Source organism: Amphiura filiformis, chromosome 20 (assembly GCF_039555335.1).
Source record: "Amphiura filiformis chromosome 20, Afil_fr2py, whole genome shotgun sequence".
Classification (NCBI taxonomy): Eukaryota; Metazoa; Echinodermata; class Ophiuroidea; order Amphilepidida; family Amphiuridae; genus Amphiura; species Amphiura filiformis.
In genome coordinates, this window is record NC_092647.1 from 47,939,271 (window position 1) to 47,956,349 (window position 17,079).

The following is a 17,079-nucleotide window of genomic DNA, read 5'->3' on the forward strand; positions in this document are numbered from 1 at the left end:
TGACTAGGCTGTATTTGTTTGTTTGTATGAAAGATTAGACTATTTCTCCAAGAATCATTTGGTCAAAAACCTGAATAACTCAAAGTAGGTAATGGTGCCTCCAATGGACAAGGTACAAAACACACCAAGGATCGAAGGATCGATACAAGAGGATACCTCAATGAACAGTTAAAGGAACTTAATTATTTTCCTTGTACTTCCAACAAAAGAATATTAAAATTCAATTCACTGAATGCAACACCAGCCTCTTTAAAAAAATGGGTTTTTTTTAGAACAACCTGAAGTTTTTTTAAGTAGAAGATCTTTAGTTTTAAGTTAAAAGATCTGTATTGAAATTTTGTCAACAGAAAAACAAATTTTGTACCACACAAACCATCTTGAGGATAACAACATTTATTTCCAGCAAAATGACGGTACATACATCACGTATCTGCAACATACAGACTTAATTGATACAGTTCTTGTCATGCTGATTGCTAGCAGCTGCACCAGCTGAATGGCATTAACACCACAGCTCAATGTGATACTGTTCTAGTATTCACAATATTAGCTACCTGAGTGTCCTACAAAGGTGATATGAAGGGAAGTCATCTTAACAGGGTTGTGAGAATGGCGTTACGGAATTGAAGAACTCTAGAATGTTGTTATCAGAACAATAATTTAAACAAGACAGTTCTCGAACCACTAGATCCCCTGCCGGTTGCAGAACATACTACAGTCCAACCTCTTTTATCCGGATGTAATGGGACCAAGCACTGTCCGGATAAGTGAAAAATCTGGATAAGTGAATTACATGTAATTCTGCATTGACTGGATAAGTACTGAAATTGGGACAACAAAAGATTGTTTCAACATGGGGTAATAACACTAATACATGACATTTGAGTGCTTTATGCAACATAGATATGTCATTCAGAGCATGGAATTAAGGTGTCAAAATATCAAAAACATGTTTTCCAGTGAAGATTTCAAAGCCGGATAACAGAGAGATCTGGATAAAAGAAGTCCAGATAAGAGAGGTTGGACTCTATTAACATCACAGGGAAGGTTGTGATGGAAATTGAAGGTGGTTCTTGAACCACTGGGCTTCCTGCCACAGCACTAATCAGGTTTATAGCTATTTAAACAACCGCCTACTTGAGATAACACATTGGCAAGAGAGGGATGCATATGCCTAGCATAGAGTCCGAAGTTTACCGTTTTCTAATATCCATGTCCTGTTTATAAACGAGACAACAAAAACATGCTGTAGATGATACTTACAAATATTATCCAATTTGGTTAAATTTGGTAACATCTTCAATACTGTTAGTCTGTATTTAGGTCCCGCCGCACACGGATTATCAGCCAGCCATAACACCCTCAGTTTGCTCAGTTTTCTCAAGTACCATATCTCAGCCAGATCAGCTATGCAGTTTTTTCTAACGTACAGTTCTGTGAGGTTTGGACAGTATGCAAAATCTTCTAATGTTGTGATGCTATTGACGCTCAGACTAATGACTTCAATGCTTGGCATATTACGGAATATTGAAACCTGCAAATAAACAAACAGACAAACAAACTGTTAGTTTGGAATGGTAAGAAATATCTGATATTCTAATGTTATTGATGCTAAGCAATAATAAGATGGAGACTCTGGCAGAGTGTGGCTGTTTCTGGGCTTGAATTTAAGCAGCTGCATATTTGATTGAAGATTGTTCAGTTGCAAAGTAGTTATAAAGATTGTTGAGCCCCACATTACTTGTTCAGTCAGTTCTGCCAGCTCTCTTCTGTTTCATTTTAATATTGTACAACACGTAATGAATTGCAGATACCAAGGAAAATACCACTGAGCAATCAGAATCCAGTGGAACAATCTTTGAATAATCTTGTTAATACTGCAAGGACTTTTTGGTGTTTGGGAAAGAGAGCAGTAAGTTTAAAAGAGAGAAGATGAACAAAGAAGTTGTTTATTTCCCTCAGGATTTGAACCCCAGACCCTAGGGTCCAAAGCACTAGCTCTCCACAGGTGTTTCGCTAGCCCGGGCAACGAAACCGGGCATACGACTCGGGATGATTATCATTGCATCACATATGGGCAAGGGCGTAAATTGGGTGGGGGACAGGGGGACACGTCCCCCTCACTTTTTAAAGTGGGGTCCCCACTTTTGGTCCCCACCCTAAAAAAAAAAAAAAAAACGAAAGAGAGAAAGAAAAAGGGAGAAAAGAGAAGAAAAAGGGAGAAAAAAAAAGAGAAAGGTTAAATTGCATGTAATTGAGTATGCCCATCACTGCCCATGCCTACAAAAACAGCACAGTCGGTACCGGTATAGGCCGGTGGTTATTTTAGGCATTGTGTGAAGGTGGGTGGGCCCATAAGCGTGTGTCAGGGGGCGGGTCTTATAGGCTTAACATATCAGTGGACCTGTGTAACATTTAACATTTTGCTAATTGAGTTCGGACCCTTTTTTGTTTAAGCAATGATAAATAGTGTAAATATGATGCACCAAATGGCTTCAATTGGACCTTCATTTTGCAAATTGTCCAACTTCTCAAGGTGGAACAATTCCTGACACCCCCTGCGTACTGCGTAGTGGGTAAACAAGTAGCCATTTTCGGTTCTGCTTTCCACATTTGCCAATTTATGTAATTTATAGGCCTACAATAATAGGGAAAACTTTTCCACGAAAGGCTTCATGGACCGTCATTTCACAACATTGTGGCTTTTTCAAACTAAAATTTTACACATTAATAGTGCCAAAATGACCAAATCGCTTCAATTAGGTATTCATTTTGCAAAAGTTTCTTACTTCTGAGGGGGCACATCCCCCTCAGACACCCCTAAGTCGGCGCGTCGCATAAGCCTTGACGCTGATGGTCGCTTATGACCATTTTTTAATGTATTTATTGATTTCCCCACTGTCAGTGTGTCCCCCCCACTTTCAAAAACGGATTTACGCCCCTGCATATGGGATGCCATGCATGCACAGTGGCTCGTTTTATACTATAGGCCCATAAGTGTTAGGAATGTAGGAAGATCATCTATATATCAGATTCTGGACCAGGGGCCTGTTTCACAAAGATTGTGAATGATCTTAGGATTGATTTAGACAGGGATTATGTGTGGTAAATCAATTATGAGACCAATCCTAAGGCTTTGTGAAACTGGCCCAAGAATGGTATGTGTTTTGCTATCATCATGGTCAAAACTCACTCTCTTTAGCCAGGTCATGACACTGTCCCATTGGTGGCTGCACTTTCAAAATGGTCAGCATTAATTTTGTTTAGATTACTAAATAACTAGGTCTTTAAATGTAACTTCAAGAATAAATTACTTTTACACCTTGCCCTTTGTTTCATTTTGCCAACATTGTTTAGATTCCCATAGGCCTAAAATACCCTGAAGTATAAAGAGTCAAGTGCAGGTAAACTTTGTTTTCATGTACAAATACTTTCAACAGTACTTTCAAATTCAATTTCCCCCAAATTTTCCATCTACGCCTAGTCCCATTATTGTACAAATTATCCCCAGATTGATTCCAATCTTGTCGTTATGTCAATTTAGAGGAGCTGCAAAGATGAGGTAGTCCAACTATTGAAGACCCTATTCCATAACCATGCTGTCAAAAGTGACATTACAAACATTGACAATTACTCAAAGTGAAAAAAGCATAGCAACATGGCAAGGCAAAAAAAGTTTATTTCCTGTGCAGGTGGACTGAAACCTAAAAGTGAAATGCAATTTTGTTGTTTATTTGTTTTTGGGTTGGTTGCTTTTGTTTTTTTGTTTTTTTTATAGAGTCAGGATGTATGGTAACATTTGCCACAAATTACTTAATAATTTATTGTCAAATCAGTGCAGAATAGACTAGATGTGAAAATTGATAGTTTTAGGCAAATTATTGATTGATTTTCATAGGATATTTTTACTGGATTTCTCAAATAAAACAAGATGCGGTAAAATTGCCTAAGAGCTGCTTTGTGGTTCTCAGAGTACAATGACTTCACATCTATGAGCTGAGGTGACAAATTTGATTGTATTGGTAGGACTAGACAAAGTAGCAACCTGTCACAATAGAAAGGTCAATGTTATTTTAGAATCCAATATTGACAACAGAGCCACCTGCTACTCACCTACGGGCCAATGTACAGATTTCATTGAGCATAATATGAAAAATATTGAGTGTGTATGTGTGGGGGAGATGTTCGCTGGCGTAGGCTATATCTTTGATCATCTGTAACCAAAGTTTGACGGCAAAAACTAGCTTGAATATGTACGAACAAACAGCTCTGGAAAAATGTCCCATTGTTGAAATTCATTCTTGTTCATCTTTATTGCTTCATCTCTAATGCGAAAACAAATCTGAGATATTCCAGTGCCATTTACATATTTATGATACTGAGACCGTTTAAAGGTAAAAGCTAAACACAGTAAGCATTAAAAGTTTAAAAGACAACAATGTTCATTATAATGCTAGCTTACATGTTGCCCTCCACATGTCCAAACTAGTCAGCAATCACATTATCACCCCAAAGTAAGTTACTTCTGAAACCACACAATTTATAGGAATCTGTGTAAATTTTCATCCATTTTATAACCGCCTTCAAACAATATTTTGGAAATAGGCCTAACACTGGAACTTACTTTTTGCAACTTTGCGACGATGTGTCTGGAAGCACCATACTTCATCAGGTACTATACAAGTACACTGGTCACATCAGTTACCTGATGAAGTCTGGTTGTTCCAGATGCAATGTTGCTAAGTTGCAAAAAGTATGATCCAGTATGAGACTTATTTTTAAAATTCTTTTACAACTACTAGATGACAAAGAAGATCCAATCATCATTCAAACAAGGTCATGCTGCAGAAAAACATAATATTGTCATTACTACTCAAGGATATGCTACAGTCATTGATACAAACAATCATGACAGGTTTCTTCAGTTATCAATGCCAGTGTAACAGTCAGTTGCTCGCACCATGCATGCCTCATTCAGCTGGATGGACGCAGACATTCTCACCAGGTATTGATATGTAGCTATTCCAAAGTATGATTGAATTTTCTATAAAACCATCCCCCACAAAGATTAAATTCAAAATTTCCTTAATCATTTTGTTTTGACATTAAAACTAATTTAATATGTTTCTGTTTGTAAATACCCCCTAGGTAACTGTTGTCATCTGTATTGCAATACATAAACATAGTGCAATATTCAATGTTTTATATTTCATATAAATGGGTCGTCTGGCAATTAAATAAAAACTCTGTGATTAAATGAAACTGGTTTTTTTCCCATTTTCTGTCAAATTTAGCATGCATGTTTGATTTTGGTTTCTGATAAAATTTATCTATGTTATTTCATAAATATAATTGCAAACCAACCCACTAAATTCATCTTTCAGGTCCGTACACAGGATTTATTTTTTGGGGAGGTACGGGACTTAGAAAAAGTAAACCTTGCGCAGCTTTTTTTAAGTGTACCTGAATCCCCCTAAAAATTGCCATTTTTTAATGCCTTTTCAGAAGTACATGTTTTGACTTTTGTCAATTTTTCTCAGACTTTTGGAAAATAGAGCAAAAAGTGGACCTTTGTGGATTTTTTTAGGGGGGCAATGTTTTACTAAAACATTTCCGGAAGAAAAATTAAGAAAGAGAAAGTAGCTATGTGAAAGAGAAAGTAGCAATGTATACTTTGAAGAAATCTAGAGATAATAGGATAATCCTGCTGTGTCTAGAAGGTGGTTCCAAAAAAGTTTCAAAAACATGACTATAGAAATAGCCCTATCGACATGATCGAACAAAACTTGGATTCATTTTTTAAGCTCTAAACCTTTAACATGTTTAATAGAATAGTTTGAAGTAAATAGCCTCATCTCAGTGCCGCCGAGAGCCATTACAGGCCCGGGGGTAAAATGAACGCCCAGGACCCCCTTTTTACGGGCACCATGAGGTCTCTTTTCTTTGCTATTATGGGCCCATTATTTACGGGCCCCCTAGGCCCGGGGGTAACGCACCCCTTCAACCCCCCTTGTCGGCGGCACTGCCTCATCTGCTGGGAAAAACATCACTACACATTTTCACTTCTGATTTATACATCTCATTTTAATTTTTGTAGCAGGTTGAAAATGGGTGATTGAACGGTGGCTGCATATTCAATTGATTTACTTCATTTCCTGAACGACAGTAAATACTTCACTTGATGAAGCTCTGCAAGGTTGCATTAAGGAAATGAGACTGGATTAAAACTGATGAGCTCTCAACTGGCTTGAATAGATAGATAGGAGCACACATTATATTTCAATGGAGTCATTTTATGATTATAACATCTTGAGTTTTGTACTTTCAACTCTGTTCATTTCATTCATTTCCTGGTTGCCTATGCTGCGTTTGGATACATTAGTAACATAGGATAGGAATAAAATCTGATGCACTCTTAATATGGCATACAAAGTCGGAACTAGCTGGAACTCATAGGGAGGAGATGGTGCATCAGAGTTACTATAAAGTATTTACAGATCGATGCTCTTTAAGGGGTACTACACCCCTGACCAATTTTGTGCCTATTTTTGCATTTTTCTCCAAAATTATAGCGCATTGGTGACAGGTAAGATATGTATATTATAGGGGCAAAGACTACAACTACTGCACTGGAAATTCAGTAACTCAAGGCAGTAGCGTACGCAGGAATTTTTCAAGGGGGGTGTGATGATAAAAAATAATAAAATGTTAAAAATGGCCGCGTAGCGGACATCGCGTCGCGCGACGCCAGGGGGGGGTGTATGAGGGGGATGTGCCCCCCTCAGAAGTAAGAAACATTTGCAAAATGAATACCTAATTGAAGAGATTTGGTGGACCATTTTGGCACTATTAGTGTGTAAAATTTTAGTCTGAAAAGACGAAAATTTGTGAAATGACGGTCCATGAAGCCTTTCGTGAACAAGTTTTCCTTTTAATCATGTTAATTGTAGGCCTATAAATTGTGTTAAACACAAATTGGTAAATGTCGAAAGCAGAAGCGAAAATGGTAACTTGTTTATCCACTATGTAGGGGGTGTCTGAGTTCCCCCCCCCCCCTCCCCCTCAGAAGAAACTTTGGCAAAATGAAGACCTAATTGAAGAGATTTGGTGGACCATATTTTTGGCAATATTATTAGTGTGTAAAATTTTAGTTTCAAAAAGCCGAAAACTTATGAAATAACGGTCTATGAAGCCTTTTTCCTCCTCGGAAATTTTGCAAAATGAAGGTCTAATTGAAGCCATTTGGTGCATAATTTTACGCTACTTCAATGCAAAATACTGTCTAATTATGCTTTATTTTAACATATATTCTTTTGAAAAGCGATTAGATTTGGATTACAAAGTAAAAATCATCTGAAGTACATTATGCTTGCGTACTTGCACCTTTTTTTGACAGAAAAAAAATTGCAAATGGTTTTCAGCTGGTAACATGGCGCAATACGATGGGTTTGTACGTTGCTGGGGTAAGGGTGTGGGTGTGATGATGTAGGGGTGGGTGTTGGTGTAAACATGTATATCTATGACTATGTCAATTAACAATTAAAACCTTTACGTATGTTGCCAGGGGTGTGATGATGTGGGGAGGGTGTGGGGATGTTGACATGTATTGACAATTAACACATTTACGTATGTAAATAGGTATAGGGGTGAGACAATTTGTGTGGGAGTTGTTAAGGGCTGGGGTATGAACGTTTAGACAGTATTTATTTTGGGACATTACAGCACATCAGACATATCGAATTGCATTCTGAATACGAAGAATGTCATTCTGATATCAAATAATTTTGATTTTTGAAATTAGCAATTTAATGCACATTTTATGGCAAATCATTAAAATTGATATTTTTGATATTTAACAGTACTTGAAGTAAACTTTATAAATCTGATGATTTATACTTAAAGTGTATGTAGGTGGGATGAAAAGCCGATGATCAATTGAAAATTTTGACCTTTTGCATTGAAGATATGGATTTTTTTCCCAAAACACCAAAAAAATTAGGTCTTTTGGGGAAAAAATCCATATCTTCAATATGAAAGGTCAAAATTTTCAATTGACCGTCGGCTTTTCCTCCTGCTACATACACTTTAAGAATATATCATTAGATTTATATAATTTACTTTGAGGACTGTTATATATCAAAATTTGAAAAATATCACATTTTTATAATTTGTCATAAAATTTGTATTATATTGTGATTTTCAAAAAATGAAAATTATTTGATATCAGAAAGACATGCTTCATATTCAGAATGCAATTCGATAGGTCTGAGGTGCTCTCATGTCCCACAAAAAATACTGTCGAAACGCAATAAACGCTCATTTTAGATCCCTTAAGGCATCTATTATTATAGGCCTATGATCGTGATAATATGTCCCCTATGCCTTGCTCATCTCCCCCCCTCTCTCTCCCCCCTCCCTCTTTCTCTCTCTCTCTCTTTCTTTGTCTTTTCTTTCCCCCATTTTTTGGACAGATCCAAGGGGGTGTTTCACACACGTAACACCCCCCCCCTCATGTCGCCAATGACTCAAGGGAAGTAGTTATTGATTTATTGATCAAATATTGGTTTTCCCTCATTTTTGACTGTAACTCCACAACTGTTGTCTGCTGAAATAAATTTTCCAGTGCAGTAGTTGTAGTCCTTGCTCCTATAATATACACATATCTTACTTGTCACCAATGCGCTATAATTTTTGAGAAAAATGCAAAAATAGGCACAAAATTGGGCAGGGGTGTAGTACCCCCTTAAGACTTCCCTCCTCTTATTTTCTATATTCAACTGATTTCCTTCATTTTCTGTCAACATGTACATTGTAAATACACTCCATTAATTTGTATATAGGAAACCAAACTAGATAAAGTCAGGCTTTTGTGTCTAGAAGGAATGTTCTGAAAATGCTCCAAAAACTTGAAATGGCCTTAGAAGAAATGGCCTTAAATTTAGATACAATCTTTTTTAAGTCTAGATCTTAAAGGAGTTTTTCGTAATGGAAGAAATCAGAAAGATGAACCAATGGAGGAAAGTGCTCAAACCATATAGATGAGAGTCACCTCTACATCAAGTGAAGTACACATAACTCAACAAACCTATATGTAAGAAAAGACCAGAACTGTTGAGAACAGAGATCAAAGATGGTACAGGATGTCCTAGAAAAGCATAACGGACCCAAGACCGCACAATACCCAGAACAAAATTCTCAATGTATTGATAGAACTAGTTCTAGTTCCTCGGTGGGGGGGGGGTGCGCAAAATGTATATAGCCACGAACTTCACGAAGCGTCCAGTGAGGCACGCAGTGCCGAGTAGCAAGGCGCACACCAGTGGATTTTGTAATGTCAGAGAGGGGTTGTCATGGTGGTCCCATATAGGCACAGAACAAGTGCTATGTATTGACTACTTTATTTAGGTTTAGTGTCTTTAAGATATTGCTTTTTTCTCAAGTGTACTGGTACTTTTTGTGAGCAGTATTAGTTTAACTATGATAAAGATGATTTTAACATTATTTCCAATCAACAACATATCAATTCTAGAATTATGTATGACTACAACTTCATATCTTTAAATCAATAAACATTTGTTTTGTTTTCATTTATTTTGTATTTATTTCATAGTTTGCAGAAATTCTTCTTGCATTTGACACCCACAAATGCATATCGGAAAGATGTATGGTGAGAAAAGACAATGACCAAAGGCCAAAGATGCAGCACTGTGACTATCTCTTGCTTTAAGTTGAAACCATTTTATGAAAGTCACTTTTATACTATCTATAACTCGATTTCAAAGCACTGTGTATAATGAGAGTGCAAGGTTGCCATTGGCCTGATGAGGAGTAAAGGGTGATGCAGTATCAAATGCAAATATGTTTATCTTGAATCTTACCATGAATTTGAATGGTGCTACCCATTGTAATTTATAAGTTTAGATATCTTCTATTAAGTTTCATCAAATTAGTTGTCAGCTCACGTCAAATTGATTCAACTAAGCACCAAACACTGCCAAAATATTTGGAAACCTAAAATTGACAAAATAATGGAATTATTGCATGACAAAAAAACAAACAAATTTCACTTCCTTGATTATCAATTGAATAAATTCCATGATTATGCAAAATCATCATCATCTTAATCTTCATCTCCAGAGATACTGAGTCATATGGTAGAGTGTATGTCAAGGGAGATAACTACATACATGTAAGGTGTATGGTCGACTAGAATGTCTATGTACTTTGCTCTTATGCTTTAGTTGGTATCTTCAATGTTGACAAATGGCTGGGTACATGGGAATTCAAAAAGTATGCTATGATTTGTCAGTTTATAAATGATTTTATCTGTAGTCATCATTCTGTGAGATTTTAATCTTGATTTTTATTTTAAAAACAAGTTTTTAAACAAATTTGTGTCATAAGCAACATTTTAGTATAACAAGGAATATGATTCACTTCTTTTGTTTGCTTGTAGCCATTCTCTATTTTGTTGCACTTTAAACATAACGCTCATTCTACAAAATCCGGTGCCAATAGCCTTTTTTCCATTCTTTGGTCCACAACCACTTTCTGGAGCATTTAGGGCATCAAATATGTTGTTTTTCTGGTAGAACTCAACGAGATCTACACGGACATATATAGTTTTCCATACTTTAAATGCTTTCTTCAGCCTGATTAACTCTTGCAAAGGCTCAAAAATCGCTAAAAATGCGTTTCCACTGCTCAAGTGTCACATCTAACCCTGAATATTTTCTTTGAATAAATGCGATTTCTTTACACATTTGTTGTTTTTAATTAGATAACGCACCATCATATTGTTTATCAACATTATTTTTTTTTGTTTTAAACGTCTTTGTGTAATTCTAAAATAAATTGCACTTTCCACCAAAACGCTGTGAGCTACGTTACCCCTTTTTAACACACGTTCTTGGAAAGAAGTAAAACAGAGGTATCAATGTAATTTGCGGATTTTGAAAGGAAACACTCATAGGTTTTTAAAAATCACAGTAAAAATCGTGATGCTGTATAGCATTTTTGGCATAGAAATGTTGTAAACATTGAAATTTCGACCGACCATGTTAAGATTGGTGAACTACGTTACCAGGATTCTATAGTATGCACTTGTATTACATGTACTTCCTAATAATATGTGAAAGCTACTAGTGGTCGAACCCCATTTATATTAGAATTAACCGACATAACGTTCTAACGTTCGCAAATCACATTAAAAACATTAAAAACCAGTGAACTACGTTACTGTGAGCTACGTTACACACTCATTTACGCATCTTCAAAACTTCTATGAAATGGTGAAATCTGTTTTACATTTCACTCAAGTGATCTTTAGTTTGCTTTTTATGACCTTGGATTGAGTAAAACCAGCCCATTTTGTAGTCGGTAACGTAGCTCACATTACATTGAGTTTTAGTGTTAAAAAACACCATGCCTTCCTGAAAGAAAAATATGCAAGTGGTGTTGGCAATTTTTTACATTTGAAAGTAGTGATACATTTACTCTTAAAAAACACAAAAAGCAGGTCTTTTTGAACAACTTTTATTTTTTCTATTTTTTTAGTGGATTAGCACCGGATTTTGTAGAATGAGCGATAAGTTAAGTTTCAGCAGCCTAGCAATGACTCAAATGGAATGATGACTCAACTCAATAGAATTATTTGGTCACTTGTGACTCAATTTGCCAATTTGACACTCAACCCTTAATGACTCAACTCGTGGCTCAATCAGGTTGATCACTGATGGCTTGACTCAAGACTCAACTAATTACTTCCTGGACTCAACCCCATCGATAGCTCAACTGGTGACTTGACTTTGTCTGTTTTTTGCATGCTCAATTAAACCAGACCATAAATTCTAGACAGAAAACTGATCAGACAGACGAATTTAGTTTGTTAACTCTCACATAACACACACTTAAGTTCAAATAAGGTAACTTTATACATTACAATAACGGAAGCAAAGTGTTACATTTAGAATCAAAACAGTATCACTACTAAAGTCTTGCAACTGTAGCTCTCAATGTTTATTTGTTTTGAGCAAAGAAATGGAGTTTGCCTTATTAGTGGATCACACACTGTCACATTGCATCAGATAGAACATACAGACATGATAATGATGATGATGGTATCGGGTCTAGCTGTAAATTAACTAGTTGACGCCTTAGGGTTGTGCTAGAGAAACTTCACCATTCAGTCACGTTTGGGTGTTTATGCGTTTAAGTAGTCAGGAATTTGGCTAATTGCATGGATAGTTGTTCCTATCAGGAGGAGATAAGCAAAGAAAACAGGTGCAATTAAGGAATTGTCACGATTGGAAAGTGCATAGAACTTTGTCATTACATCAAAACATTGCATGGTTTTAGCTAACCCAAATCTACTTTTTATGTTTTCAAACAACAAACTTTATAAAACAGTTGATCACAACTTTCTATACTTTTTGTCAAAATATTCTAAGAAATTCTTCTTCGTGCTAACTGATACTGATTGGTTTCTACCAACATTTTGTCATGGTTATTATTGTCAATGTCACTATTGTTATTGCTAATATATTCCAATGAACTTCACACCTATTCCTCCATCTATTATGTAAGCCATGCCATTTATTTCTGAACAACTACACATTTTACCAAATGATAGTTTGTATCTTTCAAAAACCATCATCAGATCATACCTTGAAGAAATAATGCATGTTGTTAAAAGATAAGTTAGTGTATCCAAAAGGAGTGCTGCCTGTACAATATAAAGACTGTTTGATAAAATCAAGTAAAAAAAGTCCAAAATGAGTCAGATTTATCTTGGTATTCATCAATAAGAATGAGTCAACAAGTCAAGGTTAACGCCACAAGTTTCCTTCACATCTTGTGAGATGTCTATATTAATGGAGAAAACCACAATTAAGTTGCATGATAACAAAGGGATAACGCTGAATTTGTTTCCTGAGTTGCAAAGTAATGTATCTTATTTTACAGCTTACTATTTTTTTAAAAATCTTATAGCATGAAGCCATTGCACAAAAAAAAACTGCAAGGCGTAAGTATGCATGGTTTCATCACTGATTAAGTGCTTGGCACCAGAGAGGTCTTGGGTTTGAATCCCGACAGAAACAAATAATTTCTTTGTTCATCTTCTCTTTTTATTTCCTTTTGTTTCACCAAAAGCACAATGGGTGTTAGGCTTAAACACAAAGTACCACCTGCATTGTAAATTACTCACAGACACATTTCGACGGAACTTATATAAATAAACATTATTTTTTACCAGGTTTGCCATCGCAAATAATAAAGGAGACAAGCAGAAAAAGTGATCCCAACTGGAAATCGAACCCAGGACCTCAGGTTTATGAGACCTGTGCCTTAACCACTTGGCCACGGGAGATTCATGATTAGTCTGGCTGAAATTCGAACCTATTTATAAGCGGTCAATTAAACTTATCTCCTCCAAAAAAATAACCCATAATAGCTAGGGCAGTAAATGCAAGAAATAAATTGCCATCCTCCCTGTGAGGAAATATAACACCGAAAACAGTGGCGATGATCTATGGGAATTATATAAATAAACATTATTTTTTTACCAGGTTTGCCGTCGCAAATAAAAAAAAAAACATAGCATCTGCTATGTAAGTTTCTTAAAACATTGCATTTTTACATTCTGTGAAAACCAATTAAAAAACACCTGTCTCAAGGTAAAACGGCAGCATCTGTTTTGTAATCAATTTTTGCGCTACATTTATTTTTGCTATTTTCGTGTTACAAGTTGCTACCATGAAAAAAACAATGCGCAAATATATTCCCTTTGTGTATAGGTCAATATCAGAAAGTTTAGAATCGTAAATTTAAAAACAAGGGAAACCGTTCAAAATTTGCAAAGCGCAAACAATTCATTGTGAGAAAAATTCCACTTTTACAGTATCTGTTTTGTGATAACAGATTTGTCCAGACAACTATGAAGCAGACATCTCTTGCATGATTCAGCTGTAGATTCCTTCCACTTTGTCTGCTATACATGCTTATCACATTGATTATGTGTAAAACATGGTGCCACTATAGTGTGAAATTATTGCAATGTTACTTCCAAGGTTAAGTGACTTCAATGAAAGTCACCCGCCTTCTCTAGACTGCGTCATGTTGTCAGTTTTAGTGTTACACATGGATATGTAGCATAAACTGCTTGTGGTATAATGCAACTTTGCAAAAGCACCAAAAAGTTGTGAAGAAAGTGTGAGAAAGAGAAGTTTACTATACTATTAAATGCAAATCAGGATGTTGCTATTTAGTCTGCAGTATAGGTTATGATTTAGAGTTTAGGGTTGGGGTTTAAGGCTAGTATTTGCAAGTATTAGGGGGCCAAAGAAGGCATTTAAAAAAATTGAGTTACTATAATTATTACCTTATACAAACATTAGGCTATCATATACTGAAAACACCAAAAGTCTAACATACACTGGTTCCAACTTTCTTGAGGTTTTGTGACGTGTATTTTCTTACATTTTATTGTTTTTTATATTTTTGCCTTTATCTCAATTTCAAAATTGACCAGATTGTGTCTCATTAAAGTGTAGGGCTTGACCACAATACATGAGACAAAACAGTGAAACCAATTAGATTACATAGGAAGATATCAAAAAGATAAAGGGCCACTTTAACCCGCAATGATTTATCAAAATGTGGGTTCAAAATATAAAGTAACATTTGAGGTACAGTGCATTGGAAAACCCTGTACAAAGGAGACATTCCATACTGATGATGTATTAAATATTGTGTTCTATTAGAAACCATCACTCTGCTTCTCATTTGAGACCTTTGTCTTTTGTCTATGATGCAAAGCCATTTACATCCAATATCCAATATCAGTATTACTGCAATGTGGTGGAATTCCGCATTCATTAACATTGAATGCCATTGCCAATGACATAATCTCTACTAAAGACATTTTAATGACTTAATCCCTAAGACAGTATGCATTTTCATGGACTGGATTACCTCAGCAATTTGGTACGTACAGGGTTTTTAAAAAAGTTGCACAACAAGGTTCAACACCCGCTAACTGCTCAAGAGGCAGAAATTCTGAACAAAATCCAGCTCATCTCATTCATAACATACAGGGTTTTCAAAACTTTTGTGTTAAATAAATCTAAAACAAGCCCGTAATACTGATGCTGCATATAAATCACACTTTTGAGTCACCCTATATAATATCTGTCGGCTTAACTCCAGTGTCATCTTCTTACCTGGAGGCGCCATTATTCATCTAACGAGTAATTAATGAAATACAAGTAGGCCTTTGCCTTATCGAAATGGAAAGATAATTTTCATGTCATCATTGGGTTACTTGTTGAACTTTGGGGTAAAACAAGAGATGGGGAAAAATTAAATTATTCATATTGTTTGGTTGCACATTCAAGCTATAATTAGTAATAAATTTGCGATACAATCACTATATGCCTTACAAATCTATTATTTAAAAAAATTCCCCCACTAATCTACAGGAAAAGAAATGTCAGGTTTTTAGCTTTCCACAATCCCATCTTAACAATTTTCACTTAATAAGTAATAAATACAATTCTGCTGTATCAAAAGATCAATTTAGATTTAGCACAAAGATTATTTTTCAATGCACACACTAATTACATACCATGTACTTCTCATATCTGCAATTGATGCACAATGCCATTTAAATTTCATACCACATGCCTCTGATATCAAATCTTTAGATGAAATCATGGGATAAAGTTCCAATGCAATTTTTCCGATAGATGTTCTCAAATTTGAGGGAAACAGGCATTAGCTCAGTAATCAGCAATAGAATATCATATTGCATCTACTCTATGATCATTTGTATTTTCTGCTTCAAGAACTTGTCCATTAATCCATGAAATTTGATATCTTTGCTATCATTGAAGTAAAAGGAGTAAAAGAATGTTTGACTAAAATTTCTATCAGTTTTTACACATATTATTTGAATTACTAGTTATCGCTCCCTAAACTGAACAAATTAATCACAGCAACATTTCCAAACAATTTGGAAACAAAAATGTTTGGAAAATATGTTTAACACACATTCTCAACAAATAATGGTTAAGTTACTTCTATAATTTTGAAGAGACTTCTCTAACTTACTAAAATTGAAAGTTATGCCAAACCAAGACATACAATGTTGATTGCTGGCCATACTGAATCCATACATCAAACAATTAAATGCATTAATTTTTGTTTGCTTCATTACACATCTTACCTCTTCTCTGATTAGTTTTCCATAACTGACAAAATATGCACAGTTTTGATTCCTACCAATTTTGGGTTCATCATAAAACCTGTGTTGCACCCACAGGCTGTAAGACTATCCTAATGCATGAAGCTTTTGCCTAAGGACAGTTAGGTAATCCTCAATGTTTATTCATGACCTGTGCATTCCATGACTGATTTGTAACTCTGGCAATATGGCAAGGAAATTATTTTCCGTAATCCTTACACAGTTATATAGGCTATTACCAACAAACCTCCACTGGTATTAAATTATATTTATAGCATTTATTATAGTCTTTACATTTATTCTGCTACAAAATGATTTATGATAAGAAATTCTAGAAGCCTAACTTACTCTTTTACCAAAGAAAATATTTAATATACTTTTTAATCATATACATGGATTTATACTGAGACTTCTATAATTATAATAGACCCAGCTAGATAACAGTCTAAACAAATGTCCATATATGTTTCATACTTCTGCTGTCTTCAGTAGACAGCAGTCTCGTCTCAAGATCATGATGTTCATATGTTCCATACTTGTCTTCAGTAGATAGCAGTCTAAAAATGTCCATACTTGTTTCATACTTCAGTTATCTTTAGTATATAGTAGTGTCAAGAATGTGTCCATATATGTTTCATACTTCTTCTAGATAGCAGTGTAAAGACTGTGTCCATACACATTTCATACTTATGTCTTCAGTAGATAGCAGTGTAAAGAATAATATGTTTCATACTTCTATCTTCAGTAGATAGCAGTCTAAACAATGTCTGAACATGTTTAACACTTCTGCTGTCTTCAGTAGACAGTAGTCTAAATAATACGTCCATATCATACTC

At 35.4% G+C, this 17,079-nt stretch overlaps 1 protein-coding gene across 1 annotated transcript in view; it reads right to left on the reverse strand.

Annotated features, from left to right (window-relative positions):
• Positions 1-17,079, reverse strand: part of LOC140142754 (cilia- and flagella-associated protein 410-like) — a 143,240-nt gene that overhangs the window by 25,190 nt on the left and 100,971 nt on the right. The window contains exon 3 of the mRNA XM_072164745.1: positions 1,264-1,534. Coding sequence (XP_072020846.1) covers positions 1,264-1,534 — 271 coding nt within the window. The remainder of the gene's footprint in view (positions 1-1,263; positions 1,535-17,079) is intronic.